A 27,612-nucleotide genomic window follows, 5' to 3' on the forward strand; every position below is an offset into this window, starting at 1 on the left:
TATGACAGATATTGTTTTGCTAGTTTGGGTCTCCCGCGATGAGTCTACTGACTCCATGGAGATACCCGTAATAATAATAATAATAATATTAAACTTCTAAAAAGAGATTGGCTGATGATAATGAGAAGAAGGAAGTTAGTATTATGAAGAAAGAGTCAAAGGATAGTCATATATCATTGTATGGGGACTCAATCATTAGAGGTGTGATTACTAATCAAGTGTACAAAACATGATTTCCTGGTGGAACAATGAAGCAAATAACTGATGCGTTACAGAAAAGGAAAAACCAGGCATCAAAATTAGTGGAGTAATGGGCACAAATGACTTAGTTGAGGAGAAAAAGAATGTTGATAGAGACTTGAGGAAGTTGTTGCAGCAGGTAAAGAAGAATAGTGTTGTTGAGAAAGTCGTAGGCATGTTGCCCAGATATGACAACAGTTAATTGAGAAGGAGAGTAGAGATAATGAATAGTAAGATGGCTGATTTGAATAAAAATTTCTACATTAAAAAGTAAATCAACAGAAAATACACAGCTAGTGTCCACAACATGAAATGCATCTATACAGTTTAATAAATTTTATACACTGACCCTTCCTAGGGCAAATACTGTTCTAATTCAATTTGTAAATCTGTGGAGTGAATTTGCAGGGAATTTGGAATGGTTTAAAGCTGATGGATTACATGTGAATGGGTTTGGTGATGGGCATTTAGAAAGTATTGTTTTCTGAGAAGACAGAGTCAAGAAGTTACTGTAGTAATGATCAGTCTACTTGTGAAGCAGGACAGCACAAATAAACAGATTGTACAACAGGAGGAAGATGGATATGAAGCTGAAGATGTCGTTGCAGCAAGATGGTGAAATTCATAAAAGTGAGTATGAGACAGGTAAGAATGGAAATCAGTCAGGATCAGGGAAATGGGAGTGGTAAGACCAAAGAGAAAGGTGTGGTATAGCAGCCAGAATAGACAATGTTGGTGTAGAATGGCCTCAAACACACACAAGGATTGTTATGTTTGTACACAAACGTAAGGAGTATTCAAAACAAGAGAGCTGAGTTTGTTGCATTGATTGAAACCTATTGCAGTTATCTATGCCCAAAGATAACTGCAATAAGTGAAACTTGGTTGTCTGAGGAGGATGTAATGGATTAGAATTAGAAGGATAGAAATGTGAAAAGAGGAGGGGGGGGGAGCGCTGTTGATGATTGCAGAGGAACTGTGTCTGCAAAGTGTGGAAGTTGATAGTGCATGCACAGATTTTGAAACTGTGTTATGAAGTTGAAATAAACAGGTTAGTATATCTGGCAGGATGCTGTTATAGGCCAGGAAATGCAGAGAATACCGATTGTGAAACGTTTAGGCAAATTAGTTGGGCATATAAAAAGGTGATCCTGCTGGGAGACTTTAATTACAGGAATATAGAATGGAAGAAGGAGATAGTGTATGAGAAAAAGGAGAGTGGGTTTGTGGAATTTCTGAGAGAGTAGTATCTCAAGTAGCATGTGATTGAAGCAACTAGAGGCTTATGTTTGGATTTGGTGATAACTTCACAAGATGTAGTTGTTAATGAGGTGTTGACACTGCCGCCGGTTGGTGAGAGTGATCATGAGGTACTTGTTTGGGAAATGATGAAACAAGAAAAGGTTACTGCCAAAAATGGATACGTGTGGAAGTATAAAGCAGGTGATTATAGGAATCTCTGTAGTCAGTTAGCATCAATATGTTGAGTAGATGAGCTGAGTGGAAAAGATGTTGACAATGCACGGAAACTCACAAGGCAATATCTGACAAAAGCAAAGTATAATTGCATACCAAGGGTTAAGCGAGTAAATAGAGCAAGAGTGAAATGGATAAACAGTAAAATCAAGCAAGCTGTGCTGGAAAAGAAAATGGAGGAGATACAAGACAGTTGGTAGTGATCGGATCCATGAAGAGTATAAAGTGCAGGCTAAAAAGATGATGAGCATGGTAAAGAAAGAAAAGATGCAGTATGAAAAGAGATTGGTTGGTCAGGCCAAAGTTAACCCAAGGGGATTTTTCTGTTATATGACAAGCAAGAGAAAGAATAACTATGGCAGATTAACTGGTGGATAGTCGTTCCACTATATTCCACGAATATAGTGGAATTATTGAAAGAGCACTTTATCAATATATATCATATTGATGTAAATTATGCCATGCAATATATAGAACAGCAGGAGTAGATGATATTCGACCAGAAATGCTGAAGTATGGTGGTATAAGAGTCTTACAGTGGCTGCACTGCATAGTTCAGAAAGCCTGGACAGAGGGACGAATTCCCGATGATTGGAGTAGAGCTCTCATAGTACCCATATATAAAAAGGGAAATAAAACTGCATGTAAGAATTATAGAGGTATTTCCCTACTGAGTGTTCCTGGCAAGATCTATGCAAGTATACTTGAGAAACGGTTGAGAAGAATTGTGCAAGAAAAGCTTGGTGAAGAACAAGCTGGATTCAGGCCAAATAGAGGCTGTCAGGATCAGATCTTCACTTTACGACAAATAGTCGAGAAAGCATGGTAATATAACAAAGATCTGTATTTAAGTTTTGTCGATCTGGAAAAGGCATACGACAAGGTGCCAAGAGAGAAGCAATTCAATACATTACAGTTATATGGTGTCAATGGGACATTATATCAAGCAATACTTAGTCTTTATTTGAGTTGTAAGTCAGCAGTTAGAATTGAAGTACAGGAAGATGGTTTAATGTTAAATCTGGCGTGAGACAAGGATGTACATTATCTCCTCTGTTATTCATTATCTATATGGATCGCATTATGAAGGAAAGTGGTATTAAACATGATATCGAAATTGGAGATGTTAATGTCAGCTCTTTGCTTATGCGGATGATGTTATACTTCTAAATAAATCCGCTACAAGTCTGCAAGATTCTCTGACTAAATTGAATAGTTCTTGTAATAGATATGGTATGAAGGTCAGCAATAAAAAGACAAAGACAATGAAAATAGGCAGAATCATTGAAAATGTCAACTGTGTTGTGAATGGAGAACCTGTGGAACAAGTAAAACATTTCAGCTATTTAGGCACGATTTTTACTGAAGATGGTAAATTAAATATAGAAATAGACAACAGAATCAGCAAAGCTGGTATCGTGGGAAGTCAATTGAATAAATTCATATGGAATAAGAGAGAAATTAGTCGGAACACTAAATTAGCTGTATACAAGACAGTGTTCAAACCAGTTTTAACTTATGGATCTGAGAGCTGGGTCAGAAGTAAAACACTTGACCAAAGACTAGAGACTTCAGATATGAGAGTCCTGAGAAAGGTTATAGGCGTGAACAGATGGCATCAATGGCAGTATCACATTAAAAACGAGGATATTAGGAAAGAACTTGATATTGTCAGCATCCAGGAATGCATTAGCAGAGCTAATCTCAGGTGGTATGGTCACTTAAACAGAATGGGCGAGGAAAGATTAGCAAAACAAGTGTTCTCTGCCAGGTTGGCAGGAAAACGACCGAGAGGAAGACCAAGATATAGGTGGATTGATACGGTACAAAGTGCTTTAGATGATAGAAATATAAGAGCTGATAATATTGGAGTGTTGACAAGTAACAGACTGATTTGGAGGAAAATTGTAGATAGGAAATTAATAATGATGTAATTTTTTTCATGTAGTACTATCATATCCTGTACACCCCTTTGAGGGTACATGGCAGGAATTTGATGATGATGATGATATATAGAAGAGAGGCAGATATTAGGAGAATTGGAAGTGAAAGAATCAGAGTATCAGATGTTGGTTGGGTTAGATGTTAATAATGCTTTGAGAATGGATGACATATCACCATGTACTCTTAAGGAAATGTGCACCACTGACCTGGTTATTTAATCAAAGCCTTGTGATGGGTAGGGTTCCTAAACAGTGGAAAGAAGGCAAAATAGTACCACTCTACAAGCATGGTTCTAGAACAGAAGTCTCCAGCTATAGACCAGTCTGTATAACTGCAGTTGTGGTCAAGGTGTCGGAGAGATTGGTAAGGAAAGAATACAGGATTGGGCTAATGAACACAGCATTCTTTATGATGGTCAGCATGGATGTGTAAAGGATAGGTCCTGTGTTAGTAATTTACTTGCATTTTGTGATAAGGTAACAAGTATGTTAGATAAGGGAGAATAATATACAATGATATTCTTAGACTTGGCAAAAGTGTTTGAGAGATTACCACATGATAATTTAGTGTATAAGCTGTAGAGGATGGGAATGGATAGTATATTGGTTAGGTCGAGCAGTGTTTCAAAAAAGGAGAGTAACCAGTGGCATGCCCCAGGATTCAGTTCTTGGGCCCCTGCTGTTTAAGTTGTTTGTAAACTATATATCATGTGGACTGATTGAGGATCTTCAGTTGTTTGCTGATTATGCAAAGTTGGGAAGAATTATAAGTAAGACTGCTGATGTTAATTCCCTTCAGAAAGATTTGAATAGACTTTATACTTGGACCAAGGAGTTGTAGTTATATCAATCAGTGAAGGGTGTTGCATTTTGGAGTGCAGAAATATAAAGCTGTGTACTATTATCAATGGTGCCATACTGCAGGAAGTGGATGAGATTAGAGATTTGAGAGTGATGGTTGACAGTACTGAAGTTTAGAGGGCATATTGCTAGTGCTGCTATGATAAGAGGTACTCTAACATGCAGGGATAAGGAAGTGGTTGTGCCACTGTATAAGGCACTGGTCAGACCACATTTGGACTTGCTCAAATCTGGTCACCTAGTTTTCAATGTGATGTGGAGACATTGGAGAGAGTCTAGAGGCGAGTGACTACGACAATGTGAGGACTTTGGAATGCTGGCTATGGAGAGAGGTTAAAGAAATGTGGATTACAGAGTTTGGTGGATAGGAGGAAAAGAGGTGATATGATAGAAACATTTAAGTCAGTAAAAGGTTCTTATCAGATTAATCCAGAGAAGATTATAAAAAGAGTAGAAGGTGAGAGGGGAAGAACCAGAGGTCATACCTGGAGGTTATGTAAAAGTGTGGTGAAGAGGGATGGATGTTAGCAGACTTTTTAGATGGAGAATTGTCAGTGAATGGAATGCATTACCAGAATGTGTTGTTAATGCAAGGAGGGTTAAGGATTCTATATGATAAATATGTTGTCAGTTGAATGAACCTCCCACGATGAGTCTGCTGACTCCACGAAGGGTGTAATAATAATAATGAAGTAAATAGCTGGGAACAAAGACTAGAGACTGCAGATATGAGAGTCCTGAGAAAGATTAGAGGTGTAAACAGATATCATCAATGGCAATACCATATTAAAAACGAGGATATTAGGAAAGAACCTGACATTGTCAGCATCCAGGAATGCGTTAGCAGAGCTAATCTCAGGTGGTATGGTCACTTAAACAGAATGGGTGAGGAAAGATTAGCAAAACGAGTGTTCTCTGCCAGGTTGGCAGGAAAACGACCCAGAGGAAGACCGAGATATAGGTGGATTGATACAGTAAAAAGTGCCTTAGATGATAGAAATATAAGATCTGATAATGCTGGAGTCTTTGCAAGTAACAGACTGAGTTGGAGGAAAATTGTAGATAGGAAGTTAGTAATGATGTAAATTTTTCATGTAGTACTATCATATCCTATACACCCCTTGAGGGTACATGGCAGGAATTTGATGATGATAGCTGGGATTAACATTTCCAATTCTGATATCCAGTTTAATACCACATTCCTTCATAATACAATCCATATACAGTACATATAGATAATGAATAACAGTAAAAATAGTGTTGTCTTATACCTGATATTATATTAAAATATCTTCCTGTATCTTACAACTCAATATAGACTACACATCGTCTGAATCAATATAATGTCCCATTTACACCACATATCTGGGGAATTTTGAAAAGCTTTTGTTTTAGCACCTTGCATACACCTTTTCACATCTAAAAAGCTTAAATACAGATTGTTATATTACCATGATTTCTCAACTATTTGTCTTAAAGTGAAATCTGATCTTGACAATCCCTATTTGGTTTGAATTCAGCTCTCCCCTTCCATAATTTTTTTTATCCTCTGCTTAAATAAGCAGAGGATAAAAAAAATAGAGAAATTCCTCTGTAATTCTCACATTGTTTTATTTTCCTCCTTTTATATATATATAGATAGATTGGAACTATGGGTTCTAATACAATCATTTGGAATTCAACCCTCTGACCATGCTTTCCGAATTATAGTGCAGGCAATGTAAAAACTTTTATACCTCCATACATGACCATTTCTTGTCAAATATCTACTCCAGTTGCCTTCTCAGGCTTCTGATGGCTTTTTGGGTTTCTTGTATTGATATACAGGGTGGTTCAAAATTCCATGTACAAGCTTTGAGGGAAGGTAGAGAACATCAAAATCAATCAACCATATTCACATAGGAAAGCATGACTGGAAACGCCACCAGAAGGTACTAACAGGGACACAAAGATACAGAAATAACACAAGGCAGTAAGTAGTGTAAAAAAACTTTATTAAGCATAAGTAAAAAGTTCAATAGTAGTTGGATACATAATATGGTAAACGAGGTACATGTCTGCCATCTCAGCGTTCATAAAACTACACATGTTCTTCATACGACATTGAAAGCTTGAATGAGGAAGCCCCAACTGCTCACCTGGAGCGCTGGTGAACAGCACCACTTATTACTTTCGGGTGGCGTTTCCGGTCATGCTTTCCTATGTGAATATGGTTGATTTTGATATTCTCTACCTCCCCTCAAAGTTTGTACATGGAATTTTGAACTACCCTATATATATTGATTTTGATGGCTGCATGTATTGTTATTATGTGATTACATTCTTCCGCTTGAATATTTTCTGCCACCATTCTGTCATTTCTTGTTTCATTTAATAATCTTTCAAAGTAATTATTTACAACTACTAGGATATCTTTATCTTCAGTTTTCATATCACTGTGTTCATCTCTGATCCCTTGTTAACAATACTGTCTTCCATTTTTAAGCTTTTTCAATAGCCAACATGGCATTCTGCCACTTTCTGATATGTATTTTCTATATTCTTACTGAAGTCTTCCCAAGACTTGTTTAGCTGATTTTTTTTTAAGATCTACATTATATTTCCATAACTTCTGGTCAATTTCACCTAAACTGAAAATCTACCTTTGACCACTGTTATTTGGCCCAATTCTTCAAGTTTCTTCTACACCATTTTTCCTTGGTATTCTCCAGTACTGCTTGCAATATGTACAATATGTACATAGTAACTATGAAATATCTACTCCAATCACTTGTAATTTTGCTTTCTGAATTATGCAGTGCAGTCACTATAAAATGATCCCAGTGTTTGGTATTTCTGATTAAATATCATCTTCTCCAACTTTCAACATTTCATGTTTCTGATGACTCTTTCTACCTCAAGTATCGATATGCTTCTGATTACATTTTTCTTAAATATTTTCCCCACTCTTCCATTAACTGCTTATCTAACGTTATAATTTTTCAAATTAATTGTTCCTCTATTTCTAAGCTTTTTGAATACAGGCAGTTCTCAATTTGTATGGTAGTGCAGGACAATAAAAATGACTGTGCAAGGCAATCTTAATAATCAATGGGAAAAAATTGCAATTGTTCCATGACCTTTAAAAAATTGTCAAAACATTAAAAGCTCTCTTACTGCCAGTTATAAATGTATAGGGAAATGAAAAATATAGGTAAACTAATATTTATTTAGTACACTATCATTTAAAACATAAGAAACATTGAGAATTTAAGTTGTTTTTTTTTTTGTAAAAAACTTATCGACAATAGCTTGAAAACAGACTTGCCTTCTTCTCATATACGAAGTGAATATTTTTTCTATGCCTTGGCAAATTGTCATATTCCTTTCTAAGTTTGGATCAGCTTCCAACATTTTATTCTTTGCAGTTTCAATGTCATGTGTCTGAAAGTCCGTCTAAGATAAAAGACTAAAAGTTGAATAGCTCCTTGATCCACTGGCTGAATTAACGAAGTTGTGTTTAATGGTAAAAAAGCAAATTTCAACATTTTTATTCAAGTCCCCAATAGAATCCATGTCACCCACTTTTTGGATGACATGGAGCATCATCAAACTGCTGGGCAAAAATATGATTGAAAGCAGTCTGATCTATATGATCTATTTGCAAGCCGAATAAATGGTGGTGATGCTTTCATACGATGCTTAAAGATGCACAGGGACCAATTACCAACAGACTGAAAGAAGTGATGTGATTGGTCACTGATCATGCAGTGAAGTTTGTACTTTGTGCAATTATTCATAGTTAATATACCATGGTAACTGAAATTTGATCCTCTGTCAAATTTGTATAAAGCAAGGACTCCTGTAATTGACAAAAATAACTTTTGATATGATTTCTTCTTTTCCAAGATTGCTGGCTTCAAATCCAAAATTTTTTTTTCATCCCCCACAAGCAATTTCATTACATGCATCGCTTGTTGAAATAATCAAGGATTATGTCATTTCTTCAGATTATGCTAATGAACCTCCAAAGTTTGGTTCTTTTAACTTTTTTTTTTCCCTCTTGAATAACATTTGTATATTTGAGTCTACAGTTTACCTCATCATCATCATCAAATTCCTGCCATGTACCCTCAAGGGGTGTACAGGATATGACAGTACTACATGAAAAAATTACATCATTACTAACTTCCTATCTACAATTTTCCTCCAAATCAGTCTGTTACTTGTCAAGACTCCAACATTATCAGATCTTATATTTCTATCATCTAAGGCACTTTGTACCGTATCAATCCACCTATATCTTGGTCTTCCTCTGGGTCGTTTTCCTGCCAACCTGGCAGAGAACACTTGTTTTGCTAATCTTTCCTCTCCCATTCTATTTAAGTGACCATACCATCTGAGATTAGCTCTGCTAATGCATTCCTGGATGCTGACAATGTCAAGTTCTTTCCTAATATCCTCATTTTTAATATGATATTGCCATTGATGCCATCTGTTCACGCCTCTAATCTTTCTCAGGACTCTCATATCTGCGGTCTCTAGTCTTTGGTCAAGTGTTTTACTTCTGACCCAGCTCTCAGATCCATAAGTTAAAATTGGTTTGAACACAGTCTTGTATACAGCTAATTTAGTGTTCCGACTAATTTCTCTCTTATTCCATATGAATTTATTCAATTGACTTCCCACGATACCAGCTTTGCTGATTCTGTTGTCTATTTCTATATTTCGTTTACCATCTTCAGTAAAAATTGTGCCTAAGTAGCTGAAATGTTTTACTTGTTCCACAGGTTCTCCATTCACAACACAGTTGACATTTTCAATGATTCTGCCTATTTTCATTGTCTTTGTCTTTTTATTGCTGACTTTCATACCATATCTATTACAACAGCTATTCAATTTAGTCAGAGAATCTTGCAGACTTGTAGCGGATTTATTTAGAAGTATAACATCATCTGCATAAAGCAAAGAGCTGACATTAACATCTCCAATTTTGATATCAGGTTTAATACTACATTCCTTCATAATGTGATCCATATAGATAATGAATAACAGAGGGGATAATGTACATCCTTGTCTCACACCAGATTTAACATTAAACCATCTTCCTGAACTTCCTTCAATTCTAACTGCTGACTCACAACTCAAATAAAGACTAAGTATTGCTTGATATAATGCCCCATTGACACCATATAACTGCAGCGTATTGAATAGCTTCTCTCTTGGCACCTTGTCATATGCCTTTTCCAAATCGACAAAACTTAAATACAGATCTTTGTTATATTCCCATGCTTTCTCGACTATTTGTCGTAAAGTGAAGATCTGATCCTGACAGCCTCTATTTGGCCTGAATGCAGCTTGTTCTTCACCAAGCTTTTCTTCCACAATTCTTCTCAACAGTTTCTCAAGTATACTTGCATAGATCTTGCCAGGAACACTCAGTAGGGAAATACCTCTGTAATTCTCACATTCAGTCTTATTTCCATTTTTATATATGGGTACTATGAGAGCTTTACTCCAATCATCGGGAATTCGTCCCTCTGTCCAGGCTTTCTGAACTATGCAGTGCAGCCACTGTAAGACTCTTATACCACCATACTTCAGCATTTCTGGTCGAATATCATCTACTCCTGCTGCCTTTCCACATTTCAAGCCTTTGATGGCTTTTTCTACTTCAAGTATGGATATGTATTCCTGACTGCATGCCTGGTCAGTGTTTTTTACCACTGTGCTGTCATCACTGCTTGTTTCATTTAGCAGTTTTTCAAAGTAATTACTCCATACTTCAAGGATATCTTTTTCTCCTGTTTTCATTTCACCTTTATCATCTCTAACTCCTTTTACAGCACTCTTTCCTCCATTCCTAAGCTTCTTCGCCAACCTCCAGAATATTTTACCACCTTCTTGATATTTATTTTCTATATTCTTGCCAAAGTCCTCCCATGACTTTTGTTTAGCTAGTTTTACACAGTGTTTATCATTCTTGCATTTGTCTCTGTATTCTGTAAGAATAAAAGCTGACTTATTTGCCAGGAACTTTTGATATGCTTTCTTCTTTTCCTTCACTGCCTCTTTAACTTCCTGTGTCCACCAGGGAGTTCTGATTTTTTTATCCTTGCAGACAACCTCACCACATGCCTCTCTGGCAGAATCAATCAATGTTTTCTTCAGAGTTTGCCACTGAATCTCCAAGGTTTGATTCCTGTTCTCAAACTCTTTCATTTTCTTTTCAATAATATTTCTGTATTTTAGTATACAGTTCACATCTGAGAGCTGCTCAACTTTTATTCGCTTTAAAACTTTCTTACATGTTATTCTTTTCAATATGAAATTCAATTTTATCCTGCTCAAGACTAAATAGTGATCACTTCCAATTTCAAATCCTCTGTACACTCTGGTGTCCTGCACCAGGGAGAAAACATCACTATCAACAATAACATAGTCAATGAGACTTTTCTTATTCCTAGCCTCTTCTCTCTTCTCTTCTCTACAGTTTACCTATAAAAGCTAATCAACTTTAATCCCATTTTAGAAGTTTCTTACGCATTTTTCTTTGTTTAGATGAAAAAATATTTCAAAGGGGTGATCATTCTTTCAAATCCCCTGTTCACTCTTTAGTTCTGAACCAGCATGTAGGTATCACTATCAACAATACCAGAGTATGTCTTTTTTCAATGTAAATTTGCACGTGGAGAAATTTTACAGCAGATACTTACCATTATTATTTGTTTTGTTCTTCTCTCCAAATTTTCCTGAAACATTTCTGTGTTTGGTATCCCTTTCCTATGCTGCTATTTAGATCTCTAATAGGAACCAGCTCTCCCTTTTCTCTATATCCCTTCTCTAATGATCCAAAAAATTCCCCCATTTCTTTCTTAGAATACATCCAAATAGTCCAGCCACCCATTTTGAATTTGCTCACATAGCTTTACTTAAGATTAGTTGACATTTAAGAAGTTTTTATCTTTGTGTTCAATGTTGAATATCATAGTACTCCTTCCTTTTCCTGATGACTACTGTCTGCATAAAACACAACAAAACACCAATTATGTCAATATGTTACTTTTGTAATTCTACTGCTGTTTCGCTTCTTTTCCACTGATACTTAGGTTGATGGTACTACCTATCTTGAATTATGCTGACTGTGTTAGTTTGTTCCAGTGGCTGCCTTTTCAATGTTTACCGTGGTTTTCCATCAAAAATAGTAAGGCCTTGTCGAACCAGGTGATATCTCAGCTGTCATAACATTCCATTATCATCATTTAGCTTTTCATTTAAGCCAAATATAGAGTACAACATGGTTGGCCAAGTCCCAAATTGCTAGACCATCTTTCAGTATTTGGGTAGAAAATAATATTATTAGCAGGTGCACCACGAGAAGGTGAGAACTGAACATTAGATCAGAAGCGCCAATTGGTTCTCCTCATGCCATAAAGGTTATGTGCAGGTTTTTTCCTGGTTATCCAACTCAAAGAAAATTTTTAATTTTCTTTGAGTTAGATAAAAAAAAAAAAAAAAAACTTAAAAATTTATAAAGGATTTGACGTTGTTACACAAGCTGAAATAAAATCTTCAAACTGTTCTGGAGTACTTGATACATATGTACATATTCTTTTGCTTTCTACCTAATAAATGACACTTGGACTAGTGATTAAATTGATGTATCTTTGGGAATTTATAGCCAATGATTGATAAGAACTGAAAAAGAGAAACAAACATTTCAAATGGAATACTCTTAAACACTCCCAATCCCATTCAAGTGCCATCTGCTATCCAGGAGGTTGACTACCATGATGTGATTCATGGTTAACTGAGTGTGTTAACAACATGTGGTAAGGACCCTATCTCTTCCACATATTGTCGTAAGTATTCATGGCTGTAAATCTGTGAGTGTTCATGGGGCCAGTTTGCCTGAAGAAAAACCAGTTTCCAGGTGAAAAAAAAAACCTCAAACATTATAATAGAGAATTACATGCTTCTGATTATAGCAGATAATACAACATAATTATGAAGTCAATTTTCTTAGTATGAGGGTGCTATCACATAATTACTTTGTGTACATGTATCTTGAGTGCAAAACAGTAGCTCTAACATTTGCTGAATAAATACACTTAATTTCACTTCTTTTCCATTGATACTTATGTTGATGGTATTACCTATCTTGAATTATATTGATTGTGTTAGTTTGTTCCAGTGGCTGCCTTGCAAATTTTATCATGTTTTCTGGAGATATCAACGAGTTCTACCATGTCAATCTGAAAATACCCATGCTATTATTCCAACTTCGGTAGTTGTGCAGTACAGATGAAAAGCATAAGGTATACACTGACTCATGTAGATATCTCAATTAACCTCACATATGAAAAACAGTATAAATTTGAATTTATCTTTGAAATTTATCTCATTTTTTTCAAAGCCTCAACAGTACAATCTTATGCCGTGCAATACCACCAGTCTACTTCTGAATAGATTCAACATTTCACCTTTTCGATATCAATTCAACTTGACATAAACTCAACAACCACTGGGTAGGAGACATGACAATTTAACCTTAAAGTTCTTTTTAAAAAGGTAGTGTTCTATAATAACCTATTTTCTGCCACAGTCACACTTACCAGAAGTGAGTATTGTGTCTCCTATTTTTAGCACTGGCATTATATATACTTTAGTCCCTTATCTTTGACAAGTCGGTCAGTCATTCCATATTTTCTGCTATGGTTTCCCACCCACCCTTCTTTCACATACAGTTGTTAGACAAACAATAAGAATTTTCTGAAAGTCAGTTATCATGCATTCTGCCATCTCAAAACAGAGGGGACAATTTTGCTTATGCAGGCTCTATTAAAATTAAAAATAACAAATCATATCTCAAAGTGATCTCCAAATCTACATAGTATTTCAGATTTTCTCTGAAATACTATGATGTAAAGGAGAATAAGATTTCTCTTTTCTGGTGGGGGCAACTATTTTTTATATTTCACCTCAATACCTTGCCATTGACCTAACTGATTGTTAAGTTTCTAAATTTATTTTCAATTATAAGAAACGTATCACCTACCACATAAAAGCAACGCATGCTGGTCCTTCATCTGTCATTGGAAACCTTCCTTGAAGGCAGTGAAGTTGAGAAAAGTAACGCTTTAATGTACTACATCCTGAAAAATCACGTGGCACCTTGCATGCAGACTGAAAATAATGAACTTTTTTAAAATAAAGTTCCAGCAAATGTTCAATTAAATTCAAACATTAATGAATCATGCAATATATAAGGGGGACCGGAAAGCAATCAATTTTATGAACTATATTTTTAATATAAATTTTATGAAAGAACAAATTAACATTATTCAATTATATAATCGCCATTGCTAATTATAACCTTATTCCAACGATCTACTAAGTTTAGAATTCCTTTTTTGAAAAAAGTTTTTTCTTGAGGCAAAAAATGATATCAAACTCCTTTGGACATCATCATCTTGTGAACGGAAGGTTTTATTTCTTATGCTGTGTTCTAAGGACTAGAATAAGTGATAGTCACTAGGGGCAATATCTGGCGAATATGGAGGATGTGGTAGAAGTTCCCATCCTAACTGCCTAATTTTTTCTTGAGTCATTCTTGCAGAATGTGGTTTTGCATTATCTTGCTGCAAAATTACCCCTTTTCGATTGACAAGCACAGGACATTTGATTAACAATGCTTGATGTAGTCGCTGTAATTGTTCACAGTAGATGGCTGCTGTGATAGTCTTACTTGTTCCAGGAGTTTGTAATGAATAATTCCATGAATATCCCACCAAACGCACAACAGAACCTTTTGTGGATGAAGTCCATCTTTAGGTATTGGAATTGGAGTTTGATTTGGAGAAAGCCACCATTTTTTGGTTTAATATTCTTATACAGCACCCATTTTTCGTCACCAGTTACAACTCATTCCAAAAAGGGGTAATTTTGTTGTCTGGTCAACAATGAATTACAAATCACCTGTCTCTGTGCTTTATTGTTTTCTGAGAGTTCATGCGGTACCCATACACCCTGTTTAAGAACCTTGCCACTCTTATGCAAGTGCTCTTGGACAGTTGATCATGATGAATTAAGTTTCTCTGCTAATTCTTGTATGGTTTGTTTTGGATCTGATTCAACGAGACTCATAAGAGCATCGTCATCTAGAGTAAGAGGTCTTCCAGATCGAGGACGATCAGAGAGATCAAAATTTTTTTCTGCAAATCTCCTAAACCATCGCTGACATTTGTTAACCTTCAATATGTCTCCATAAGTTGAGCAAATGATTTTGGTAGCCTTGGTAGTATTCTTTCCTTGGTGAAACAAAAACAGCATACAATGATGTAAATGGTGCTCTTCAACTTTAAAGTCCGCCATATTAAAAAAAAAAAAAAAAGAATCTAAAATTTAAAAAAAAAAAAAACAGATTTTTTTAAATAGAAAAGTAATGCTAATATTTAAATAAAAATCAAATTTAATAATTTATGTGTTATTTAAGAAAAAATAATTGGCTAAAAATGACCTATTAAAAATAACTGATTACTTTCTGGTCCCCCTTATATAAAATGATATTTTATTACTTAAAATAATTACTAGAAATCAGATAAAAAAAAGACTGAATAAATGACTTAAAATTGCCTGATTCTAAATTATAAAAATATTACTTTTGTACAGGTATCTCTTGATTAATGCAATTAATTAATCCCTCGATGTTGCCGTGTATATCAAAATCGCATTAATCAAATATAATAATCAATGGTAAAAATTACAATTCATCCATGATCGATTACTGTATTAATAATTCATTTCATATGGTACTCTTTTAGGAAAGATAAAAAAATGAATGCAAAGTAAATGTTTAATAAATGCTTATACCTATATTAGTTACTGCAATTTTTTATAAAAAAGTTATCAAGAGTCGTTTTGAACAGTTTTAGTTTTTTCTTATCAGCATAAATTCTATGATAACAAGCAAAATGACTCTCTAGACCTCAGCAAACAAGCATTTTTCGATTAACATCTGAATTCATATCCAATACTTGCTGCTTAAGCGATTCTAAACTGCAAAATATTCCATCCAGTTCTGTGATTATTATCTCCTTTGCAACCTCATTTTCGCATTCCATTTGTTCGTTGTCTTCATATGTGCATTGTTGTTCATAGTTGAGAAAACTATGAACAACATAGTTTTCTCAACTTCTTGACAGCAAATTTCAAGAAGATCGCTGTCACTGAAATCTTTTGAATTTGAATCCAATAATTCTTTAACATCTTCTGAATCAACACCATCAAAACCAAGGTCGTCACCAACTGCAATGATTTCTTTAATTTCGTTCTCCACAGGATTCTGAAAACCACATAAGTCATCAGTGCATTCTGGCAAAAGGTTTTGATAAACAGCTTTCATGCAGCTAGAAGACACTTGTCTTCTAGTTCCCACAAGTCATGAATGTTTTCAATTGCATGTTTAATGTTAAAATTTTTCCAAAATTCTTGGAGCGTAATTGCATTTTCTCCCGTTGTTGTTTCTACTGACTTTGAGAATGCCTTAAGAAAATAGGCTTTGAAAGTTGCAATGACCCATGTCCATGGGTTGTAGCAATGATGTCGTATTTGGTGGAAAAAATAAAACGTTCACATTCTCACACAGATCATCAAGAGAATTTGGTTGACCAGGTGCGTTAGCTAAAAGCAAAAGAGCTTTGAAAGCTAAGTAACTGCCTGGCTCTGGGAGCCCGGGTGTGTGGGAGGAATGACATCATCATGCTCACGACTTTCTTTTTCTTGGCCAGGAAACACTCCTCGAAGCTTGTATGTATTTGCGTGGTAAATTTAAAGGTGCATCAATTAAAACTCTTGCTGCGTATATAAAGGGATTGTTGCAAATCCACATTAAGCAAGGGATACCTGTATTTTATACGGTATGGCTAAAAAAATTTTTTTAAAAAGTACGGAACTTGGACACTGCATGTACTGAAGGGGGTTATATCAATACCGTTTTTTTATTATTATATTTTTTTTTTGAACTGTATAAATACAATTCATGTACTTTTTTTTTAATTATGGAGGATTTACCAAACAATAGCATATGTTGCTTGTTCAGCATCAAATGGATAAGACATGAATTTTCAAATTCAGAAATTTCACTCATTACTTTTAGACATAGCTCTGTATCTCCTTTCAGAACAGATCATATACTTCAGCAAGCAGCTGGAACAGTACCTTATTACTTGTGATAAGGCGTCTCTCTTCTCTTCTCTTAAAACTGATTCTACAGAAAAAAAAAAACTATGATTCGCAATCAGCACCTCAACAATAACATACCTACTAATGAAATATTAGCAAGCTTTGTAATCTCATTGCGTTGAAAGTTCACAGCACAATTAAATAAAAATAACATTATTGTCCTCAACTTCCCAGAACAGCAAGACTGAATGATGATAATAGATAGCTTGCCAAAAAAAAAATAATAAATAATAATAAATAAATAAATGTAAATTTGATCCTAGAAAAATTATACAAGTACAACCACTTCAAGCCCATGAACACATGGAAAGATGAAACATACTTTCTACAGCTGGTAAAAAGTGGCTTATGACAACAAGTAGATCTGGACTCGTAATAGTTGTGAATAATAACTCCACATACTATACAAGAGGAATACTGTGCAAAAATTTGTGCTACTAATAGCAAACCGTGGACACCAGAACTCAAGCACTGCATAAGGTGTGTGCTTGGCTCATCTCAACAGTAAACCTCACAGACCCTTCCAAATCCACTTCACAAATATATATTACTATTATTATTACTATTATTACGGGCAACTCCAGGGAGTCATTAGACTCATCGAGGGAGGCCCCAAATCATATTCATCACAACTATCTGACATTCATACAGTATCTATCATACCTCGCCTTAAACTCATTCACTGTCACAGCATCCACTACAGACTCAGGGAGCGCATTCCACTCATTCACTACTCTAAAAGTAAAGAACCCAGCTCTAACACCTTTACTAACCACACTTTTGCCCAGTTTCCATGGATGTCCCCTAGTCCTCCCACAACCAGCCCTGTTCTCAAAAATATCTTCTGAATTAATTTTATAGAAACCCTTCAGTAATTTGAATGTCTCAATCATATCTCCCCTCCTCCGCCTATCAACCAATTTTTGCAACCCACAAATCCTCAACCTGTTCTCATACGGTTCATTCCACAGACCTGCTATCATCTTGGTCACTCGCCTCTGGATCCTCTCCACATCCTCCCCATCAAGAAGAAACCTAGGTGACCAAATCTGAGCACAGTAGTCTAGATGGGGTCTTATCAAGGCTCGATAGAGAGGAACAATAACCTGCTTGTCTCTGCTTGTCAACGTATTCTTCAGCAACCAAGTGATTTGATGAGCTGTTTTGGTCACTTTTGCAACGTGTCCCCTAAATTTCAATTCCCTATCCACCAACACTCCTAAATCTCGTGCCTCATCAATTTCCTGGAGCAGGGTTCCACCAATGCAGTAAACTGCCTCCAATCTTTTCACCCCAAAATGCATAACCTTACATTTTGCCACATTAAACTGACATCCATTCTCCTTAGCCCAGACCTCCAATCTATCCAAATCATCCTGCAAAATTTTGACGTCATCTGCATTCACTATTGCCCTACCCAACTTCGCATCATCCGCAAACAAATGAACTGTTCCTCTCAGATCATTTCCTATATCATTTATGAACAAATTAAACAGCATTGGTCCAAGAACAGATCCTTGTGGCACACCACTAGTCACAGGCCGTGTTGTGGACTCTACTCCCGAGTAAACCACTCTCTGATATCTCTCCGTCAACCACCCTCCTATCCATCTCACCAACCCTATGTCCATTCCCATATGCTGCAATTTACTGATTAGAATTCCATGTGGAATCCTGTCAAAGGCCTTGGCTGGCAAGGTCCAGTAGAATCACCGTAAACCCATTACCCTTATCCAGTTCAGCCGTCACTGTGTTATAATACGTGAGCAAGTTACTGAGGCATGACCTACCCTTCACAAAACCATGCTGTCCCCGATACAGTATCCCATTTTATTCAATCCAATCTTGTATTTTCCTTTTGACTATTTTCTCTAAGACCTTTACAATGATTCCTGATATGCTAATCGGTCGGTAATTTACAACAGCAGTCTTGGAACCACCTTTATGCAGTGGAACTATTTTCCCCTCTTTCCACCCGCTCGGGACTAACCCAGACCTGAGACTCAAATTAAACAAAATGGTCAAGGGTACTGACAATTCTTTAGCTGCTTCTCGTACAACACTAGCTGGTATACCATCCAATCCCACAGATGTATTGACATTGAGGTTATGCAATAGACTACTCACCTCCACTTCATTAACCACAATTCCCGTATAATCTACTGGTTTATTCGTTTCTGCAATGTCACCACCTTGATGATATACTTTTGCAAAGTGCTCACTCAGTAACTCAACTATCTCAACTGATTCAGTTACCTCCCTACCATCGGCATTCTTTAAAATCAATCTGCCATGTACATTTTTCCTTTTACTTGCTACATATCTAAAAAACTGTTTAGGATTCTCTTTAGCCTGCATGGCCAATGTTCTTTCGTAATCCTTTTTTGCTTTTCTTACCACACTCGGGACTAACCCAGACCCGAGACTCAAATTAAACAAAATGGTCAAGGGTACTGACAATTCTTTAGCTGCTTCTCGTACAACACGAGCTGGTATACCATCCAATCCCACAGATGTATTGACATTGAGGTTATGCAATAGACTACTCACCTCCACTTCATTAACCACAATTCCCGTATATATATATGACCATATATATATATATATGGTCTCCATTTTAATCTCAGTAATGTTCATTTCCATTTCCAGTATGCAAAACTTCACCTACTTTTCCTTGACAGAAACTCAAATCATAACTTCTTTAAACACTGCTCATCTCAGCTTTCCCAAGTATGCACACTTTGACTCATTTCAAAAGCAGCTTCTGTGCATTTTTGTTCTGACAAAACACATCACAGGATAACCAACTTAGAATCCCTCTCATTTTTGACCTCCTTTGGTTAAAAATCTCTCCGTGCCTCATTCTATCAAATTAATGTTATCTCTATCATTCTCCTATTACTAACCATACCATCTCAAACATTTAATTTCCTTTCTTTAAATATTAAGTTTCTTCAATCCACTTTCATAACAGTGCATGTCTTCCTGGGGGACTTTGATGTTGATAACAGCAACTAACTTTTCTCTTCCAACTGCGCTGGTAGAGATGCTAAGACATTGCTAAGACATTTGCTATAACCAATGTTCTTACATATTGTTCACATGCTTACTCAAATAAAATAACCTTATCCATCTCCTGGATCTCTTTCTCACTAATAACTCCTAAGTATACTGTGGATATTTTGTGCTATAGGTAATTCAGACCATAATCTGGCCCCATGGAGGAACATGACATAGCCACTTTCATCCAAGTGAAAGTGGTTGCATGCATGTTCCTCCACAGCTTTTATGATATTATAAGAATATCAAAGGAGATGATCTTTGTGACCTCTACCTCATTCCTTTGGAGTATTGTTTCCAGTTTTCCAACCTAAACATATTCACTGAATGTATTGACATTCAGTGAATATCAATACATTTGTTTATTTCATGTAAACATATTCACTGAATATCAATACATTCAGTGAATATGGAAATACTAGTATGGAAACATCTATTCTCCATTCCACTCTAAATTCTCTTCTATTTAAGCCTTGGTTCTTCAAGGTGTATCAAAGCTGTGCAAGCAAAGAATCAAGGATCCTATCCAGAACTCCATCTTCCTTTACTGTTTATACAAAAGACCAAAAGAGCTGCAAGAAACTATCAAGATATCCAAACACTGCTATTGAAAAAAAGCTAAAAACAGAAACCTAGCACTATCAACTGAGAAACCTCAGTTTCCCAATGCATGGAAAAATGAGATGGGGAAAAAAAAAGGGGGGGGGGATATGTACTGAGAGAATGGGCGAAAATTTGGAGTCCAAAATAGATCCCATACTGGGAGTCTGACATTTATGCTAATATAATATCATTGTTTTAGACAACATAAATAATATTATTAATACACACATACAACATTACCTGTCTTAAGGCTTCTAATTCCTTCACTTCTTTATTGTACAATTCAGGATCTTCATGGTAGTGTTCACGTATGTACTAAAATACAATTATATCAATTAAAATGACAGATTAGAATCTTGATATATATATATATATATATATATATATCTTTACTTTCTTATATATATATATATAAGAAAGTAAAGATGAAAAATAACGATTCAATAATAATCACATCTTATGTAGCACAATTATAACAAGATAAAATTATGATATATCCTGAATTTCACAGACATTTTGATACCTCTTTCAGACCTCTCTCTGAAAGAAGTGTTCACATTCAAAATAGCTCAGGATGGATGTTAAGTTAAATATGGATATTAAAAGTTAACTCTGGAGCTCAAAAGTTGTGCTTCAGAACTACTACTATCCTATATCATCTCTATGCTATTTCATACTCATCTGGAATCCACACCAAGAACATGGAAAGCAAGCCTATATTCAGAAAAAATAGACAAACTTTGATTTTGTTTTGCCATCAATTAGCTGATAGCATTGTCAGGAAAGACAGTAGAGAACACACAAATAAAAGATATGAACATGTTGTTTATTATTTTAACGGTATAATAGAACACAGAAACTAAGTAAATAATTAATTTATTAACTTGATGCTGATATTTCGCTGGTATTATAACCAACATCTTCAGAGCACAAAAACACTATTTGTCACAATACGCAAGACTAAAACAACATGGTGTACTTGAAATTGTAGCAGCAATACAAAGACTAGAGTCCTGATTTTGGCGCCCTCTATCTGAAAAAAAAAAAAAAAAAAAAAAAAACCGCTAGATTTGGAGTATGTTTTAGGGCTTCTGTCGCCTCTAAGAACAATCTCTCTGATTTATATGGGTTTCTGTGTAGTACTTTTGTGTTTTTCCAGTTGATCCTGTGTGCAGGGGTATCCAGAGCATGGTCTGCTAGGCCCGACTTCCCATAATGATATTTCCGGACGTATCGTTTATGTTCGCTGATGCGGATATTCACAGTTCTTCCTGTTTGACCGTAGTAGGCTTGATTGCATGAGCAGGGTACTTGGTAGACTCCTGGATGTGATAAAGGAGGAATGCTGTCCTTGGGTGAGCGGATGAGGGTGGCTAATTTGCTATATGGTCTGAATGTAGTGCGTAGTTTATGTTTATTGAGAATTCTTGAGATCTTTTCGGATGTGCCTTTAATGTAGGGGATGGCGACTGTTTTGTTGTAGTTCTCTGTGGTGGATGGTGGGAGGGGTTTCTTGGGAGTGTTTAGTATTTTGTTTATTTTTTGTGGATTGTAGCCGTTGGCCAAGAAGGTGTGGCGTAAGTGAGTGAGTTCAGCAGTAAGAGCCTTGTCATTTGAACAGATTGCTCTCGCTCTATGGGTTAGCGTTTTTAATATGCCATATTGTTGAGAAGGATGATGGTGTGATTGTTTGTGTAAGTATCTGCCTGTATGTGTGGGTTTTCTGAAAACTGAAAATTCTAAGGAACCATCTGGGAGACGTGTGATGAGTGTATCCAGGAAGGGCAGACAGTTGTTGGCTTCCAGTTCCATAGTAAAGTGGATTTTTGGATGTTGGCTATTTAAATGTGCTAAGAATGTTTTCAATGTCTCAGGGCCATGTGGCCAAATAGGGAGGAAGGAAGGCTCTGAAGATGCTGGTTATAATACCAGCGAAATATCAGCATCAAGTTAATAAATTAATTATTTACTTAGTTTCTGTGTTCTATTATACCGTTAAAATAATAAACAACATGTTCGACGAACACATAAGTCTGTCCACACGTAAAAGATATGAACATCTAATTTTCTAATAAATCTATGAGCTTTACCCTGCATTTTTTTTTATAACTAGTCCTCATCATGTTGGAGGTTTAAATGGAGTAATGACAGCATTGAGAAAGGATTAAAAACTATTTTAATTCTTCCAATATTTTGCCTCAGTCACAGAGACATCTAGGGAGCAAACAATAACACACGCACAAAGGCAAAAACACAGTGCTAAATGAAACACGTGGATATAACACTAGAATTCAATCTAGGTGAAGCACCCTCTATGGGCATTTATAAGAGGACTAGGTTGTAAATTGGGATCTCTGAGGATTAATGTTTCCCAAATCTTGGAAAGTTTCTTGCATCCATATATATTTAAATTTAGTGGAGTTTTGAGGGCAGCTGCAGATTCCAAAAACAGTCTTTCTTTTTTAAATTTACTGTAATGGAGCATGGTAGTTTTTTTTCCAGATCCTATGATCCACATTGCACATATGGCACGCTGGCCATATGTGCAACGCACACATGCACCAGGATAGTAAAGGTGCCAAAGAGGAGGAAATACTTTTAAAAAAAAAAATGTTTTTTTAAAGTGATTTTTTTATTGGAAGGGGGATAGGGGCACCAACTAAAGTTTTGCACACAGGCGCTGGATACTACTGGCATGCTACTGGGCATAGGGGTGCCAACTAAAGTTTTGCACACAGGTGCCAGACACTACTGGCACACCCCTGTATGTGTGGTACCCAATGCATGATCCAAAAAAACCAGATTGACCACAGTCACGGTTGCAGATGCATTTTTTTGTGTTCATCTATGCATCCATCCACAAACTGTTGTCCTATGGACTGACTTCCACCATTTGTAACTTAGCTGCCAAATTCCTGGTAGGCAATTACTGTAGTTAATGGCATCCTCTCCTCAGATTTCTTCACCTACGCAGAAATGTCACCAAGGTTCTCTCTCTCTCTGACATATCCTCTTCTCTTATAGATAAATGAACTCCTCTCAGTTCTCTAACTAGTGTTGATGACAATGGTACACTCAATTTCTCAAATCCATCTGACAAACCCTGCAATGATCTTTAAAATAACCTAAGAATCAAGATTTTTTACAGTCACTACCTTAAACACTGATCATAGTCATTATTTCAATTGGATGAGGATAATCTAATTACTTTCAATGCTACCAAAATACAATCCTATCTTATTTTCTCCTACTCCAACACCTCACCCCCCCCCCCAAAAAAAATCTTAATTTACTTCCCCTTCAATTCAGCATTTACCCAGATCCTTAGACATGAAATCTCCCTCTTTTTTGGGTCGACTTTTACCTCTTATCTTTCTAGAGAAAAAGCTGATCAACATCCCTTCTCTTTGCAATCCAATGCAAACCCATTATATCAGTTTCCTTTCAATTCAACCTTCCTTTATTTTATGGAACATCTTTCCCCACCAAGTAATCTCCAAAGACTATAACCTCCAACTATTCACACAGCACTAATGAACTGTGTTTTGCAATCCTATTTGAGTGAGAAATAATGGGAGTGATATTTGAAATACAATTTTATTAATACAGACCAGTTTACAATAAAAACATTTATTCAAACCTACCAGTTTCACCAGCAAACTGTCTGGCTTTTTCAAGGCATTACGGAGATATGAAAATTAGTAAATGCATTTACTAATTTAAAAGTTACTAATTTACTAATTACAATTAAAAGGAACCTTTTTAGGTTCCTTTTAATTTGCATTTACTAACTTTCATATCTCCATAATGCCTTGAAAAAAGCCACAGTTTGCTGGCAAAACTGGTAGTTTGAATAAATGTTTTTATTGTAAACTGGTCTGTATTAATAAAATTGTATTTCTATTACAAAACGACCAAAAATGCATAATTTACGGGAGTGATATTTTTTAAAAAAATAAAATTACAGCCTATAATACTTGCAAAAGTATGGACAATTATAATTAATAAAGTGAATACTAGTACTTTGGCTGTTAGGAAATGAACCATGTCAGTAAAGTACAAATATATATATTGCTGTAAAACTTATTACTGCTCAATCTTCAGGCAACAGATGAAGTATTTCTGCTTTCACCATGTATTCATATTGTTTATAGGACACATATCTAAGGATAATAATAAACTTATTCAGTTATGAAATTATTAGGCCAATATTCCCAAAAATCTGGGAGATAGTCATTTTGAGACCTTCAACAGAGCAAGATGATCCCAATAAAATGCCACAGAGGCACCACCAGCTAGGACTTTAAGATTCCTTTTACATTTTACATTCAGTGGAAGTTCTACTGGTGTGCCTATATGCTTAGATAGAGTATACCGTAGTTCCCCTTATCCACGGTCAACCCCAGTCCAAAAATATTAAATGAAAAATTCCAGAAATAAACAATTTATAATTACATCAGCAAAATGAATATTAGATCCAACATTATTTCAAAGCCGAATATTTGTAGAAACTATGGAAGTTTCATAAGTTGATCTGAGAGTTTATGAGAATACAATCCTTGGCATCCATCTCTGAGTTGCCTTAGCTTGCACTACTTAAGTAGCCAGTCTCGCACCCTGCCTAATTTATAAATTAAACTTTATCATAGGTATGAATGTATTGGGTTCGGTGTCGTGGAACGTTTTCCCCACAGATAAGGGGGGGGGGGGAAATACTGTATATCTTTGTGCTCATTAATACTGAAACTGGAACAAGTCAAGAGATAAAAGAAATTTGGAAATAATATTACCAGATACTTTTCCAGAGGGAAGAATAAGAAGATGGGAAAAACACAAATAAAGAGAGAGAAAGAGAAAAAACATGATCTTTAATAAAAGGAGAAATTTTGAATGCAATAAACCAAATGAACTTATCAAAATCGCTAGGTGTGATAAGCTACTTACTCAACTGTGGAAATATGGAGGCCATCAATTTCCTGCTTGAACATTTAACAAAATACTATATACAGTGAAATTCCAAATAACTGGAAAATAGGTATAATACCGATTTACAAAAAGGAAGAAGATAAACTAAGGTATGAAAATTATAACCCATAACATTGCTAAGTCACAGCAACAAAATTTTCACCTGCATCATCATACAAAATAGAATTCAGCCTTTAATGAATGAAATAATAGAAGACCAAGTCAGACCTAAGAGATCTACTATAGACCATATTTTTACAGTTAATAGCCTGACTGAAAATTACTGGACATACAACCTATATATTGCATAGTATTGCATGGGAGGTAGTTAAGGAGTGTTTGCAGGAGGCAATGGCTGACTGTATACCCAAAGTCCGAATAGTAAATCAAGTAGGGGTTAAATGGATGAATACCATCAAGCTTAATCTGCAAAAAAAAAAAAAAAAGAAACAACTGTGTAGGGAATTTAAAGAGAAAGGTGACCTGCAGGCACATGAATGGTATAAAGCACAGGCCAGAAGGGTAACAAGTGTGGAAAGAAAAGCAAAAGCGGATTATGAAAGAAAATTAGCCATGCAGGCTAAAGAGAATCCCAAACAGTTTTTTCGATATGTTGCAAGTAAAAGAAAAAATGTATATCGCAAAATGATTTTAAAGAATGCCGATGGTAGGGAGGTAATCAAATCGGTTGATATAGTGGAATTACTGAGCGAGCGCTTTGCAAGAGTATATCATCCAGGTGGTGACATTGCAGGAATGAAGGAACCAACAGTTTATATGGGAATTGTGGTGAATGAAGTGGAGGAAAACAGTCTATTACAAAACCTCAATGTCAATACATCTGTACGATTGGATGGTATACCAGCTCGTGTCATATGTGAAGTGGCTGAAGAATTGTCAGTGCCCTTGACCATTTTGTTTAATTTGAATCGCAGGTCTGGGTTAGTCCTGAGGGAGTGGAAGGAGGGGAAAATGTTCCACTGCATAAAGGAGGTTCCAAGACTGATGATGTAAATTACCGACCGATTAGCATATCAGGAATTGTTGTCAAGGTCTTGGAGAAAATAGTCAAGAGGAGAATACAGGAATGGATAGATGAAAATGGGATACTGTATGGGGGACAACATGGTTTTGTGAAGGGTAGTTCATGCCTCAGTAACTTGCTCACATTTTATAACATAGTGACAGCTGAACTAGATGAGGGTAATGGGTTTATAGTGATCCTACTGGACCTTGCTAAGGCCTTTGACAGGATACCACATGGAATTCTAATTAGTAAACTGCAGCATATGGGGATGGATGTAGGGTTGGTGAGATGGCTAGGAGGGTGGTTGATGGAAAGATATCAGAGAGTGGTTTATTCAGGCGTAGAGTCCAAAAGACGGCCTGTGACTAGTGGTGTGCCGCAGGGTTCTGTTCTTGGACCACTACTGTTTAATTTGTTCATTAACGATATAGGAAAGGATCTGAGAGGAACTGTTCATTTGTTTGCTGATGATGCAAAGTTGGATAGAGCAATGAATGCACAGGATGTCAAAATTTTGCAGGATGATTTGGATAGTTTGGAGGGCTGGGCTAAGGAGAATAGATGTCAATTTAATGTGGCAAAATGTAAGGTTATGCATTTTGGGGTGAAAAGATTAGCAGCAGTATACCACATTGGTGGAGTTGTACTCCAGGAGATTGATGAGGCCAGGGATTTGGGAATGTTGGTGGATAGGGAGTTGAAGTTTAGGTGGCACATCACAAAAGTGGCTAAATCAGCTCATCAAATCACTTGGTTGCTGAAAAATACTTTGACAAGCAGAGACAAACAGGTTATTGTTCCTCTGTATCGAGCCTTGATAAGACCCTATCTAGACTATTGTACCCAGATTTGGCACCAGGGTTTCTTGTTGATGGGGAGGAGGTGGAGAGGATCCAGAGACGATACCTGCCAAGATGATAGCAGGTCTATGGAATGAACCTTATGAGAACAGGTTGGAGATTTGTTGGTTGCAAAAATTGGCTGATAGGCGGAAAAGAGGTGATATGATTGAGACATTCAAATTACTGAAGGGTTTCTATAAGATTAATTCAGAAGATATTTTTGAGAACAGGACTGGTGGTGGGAGGACTAGGGGCCATCCATGGAAGCTTGGCAAGAGTGTGGTTAGCAGGGGTGTTAGAGCTAGGCTTTTTACTTGGAGAGTGGTGAATGAGTGGAACAAGCTGCCAGAGTCTGTTGTGGGTGCCATGACTA

At 36.2% G+C, this 27,612-nt stretch overlaps 1 protein-coding gene across 2 annotated transcripts in view; it reads right to left on the reverse strand.

Moving 5' to 3' along the window:
- The window catches only part of mop (tyrosine-protein phosphatase non-receptor type protein myopic), a 352,485-nt gene that overhangs the window by 307,616 nt on the left and 17,257 nt on the right, over positions 1–27,612 (reverse strand). Inside the window, exons 2-3 of one of the 2 annotated variants that reach the window (XM_090413257.1) lie at positions 20,646–20,720; positions 13,558–13,685 (exon numbers count right to left, since the gene is read on the reverse strand). In XM_090413257.1, the coding sequence (XP_090269383.1) occupies positions 13,558–13,685; positions 20,646–20,720 (203 nt within the window). Of the gene's footprint in view, positions 1–13,557; positions 13,686–20,645; positions 20,721–27,612 lie in introns of those variants that run through there. The other variant, XM_090413258.1, reaches the window with a different exon arrangement.

The sequence above is a fragment of the Typopeltis vanoorti genome, chromosome 2 (genome assembly GCF_054136105.1).
Source record: "Typopeltis vanoorti isolate ZY-2024b chromosome 2, IOZ_Tvanoo_1.0, whole genome shotgun sequence".
NCBI lineage: Eukaryota > Metazoa > Arthropoda > Arachnida > Uropygi > Thelyphonidae > Typopeltis > Typopeltis vanoorti.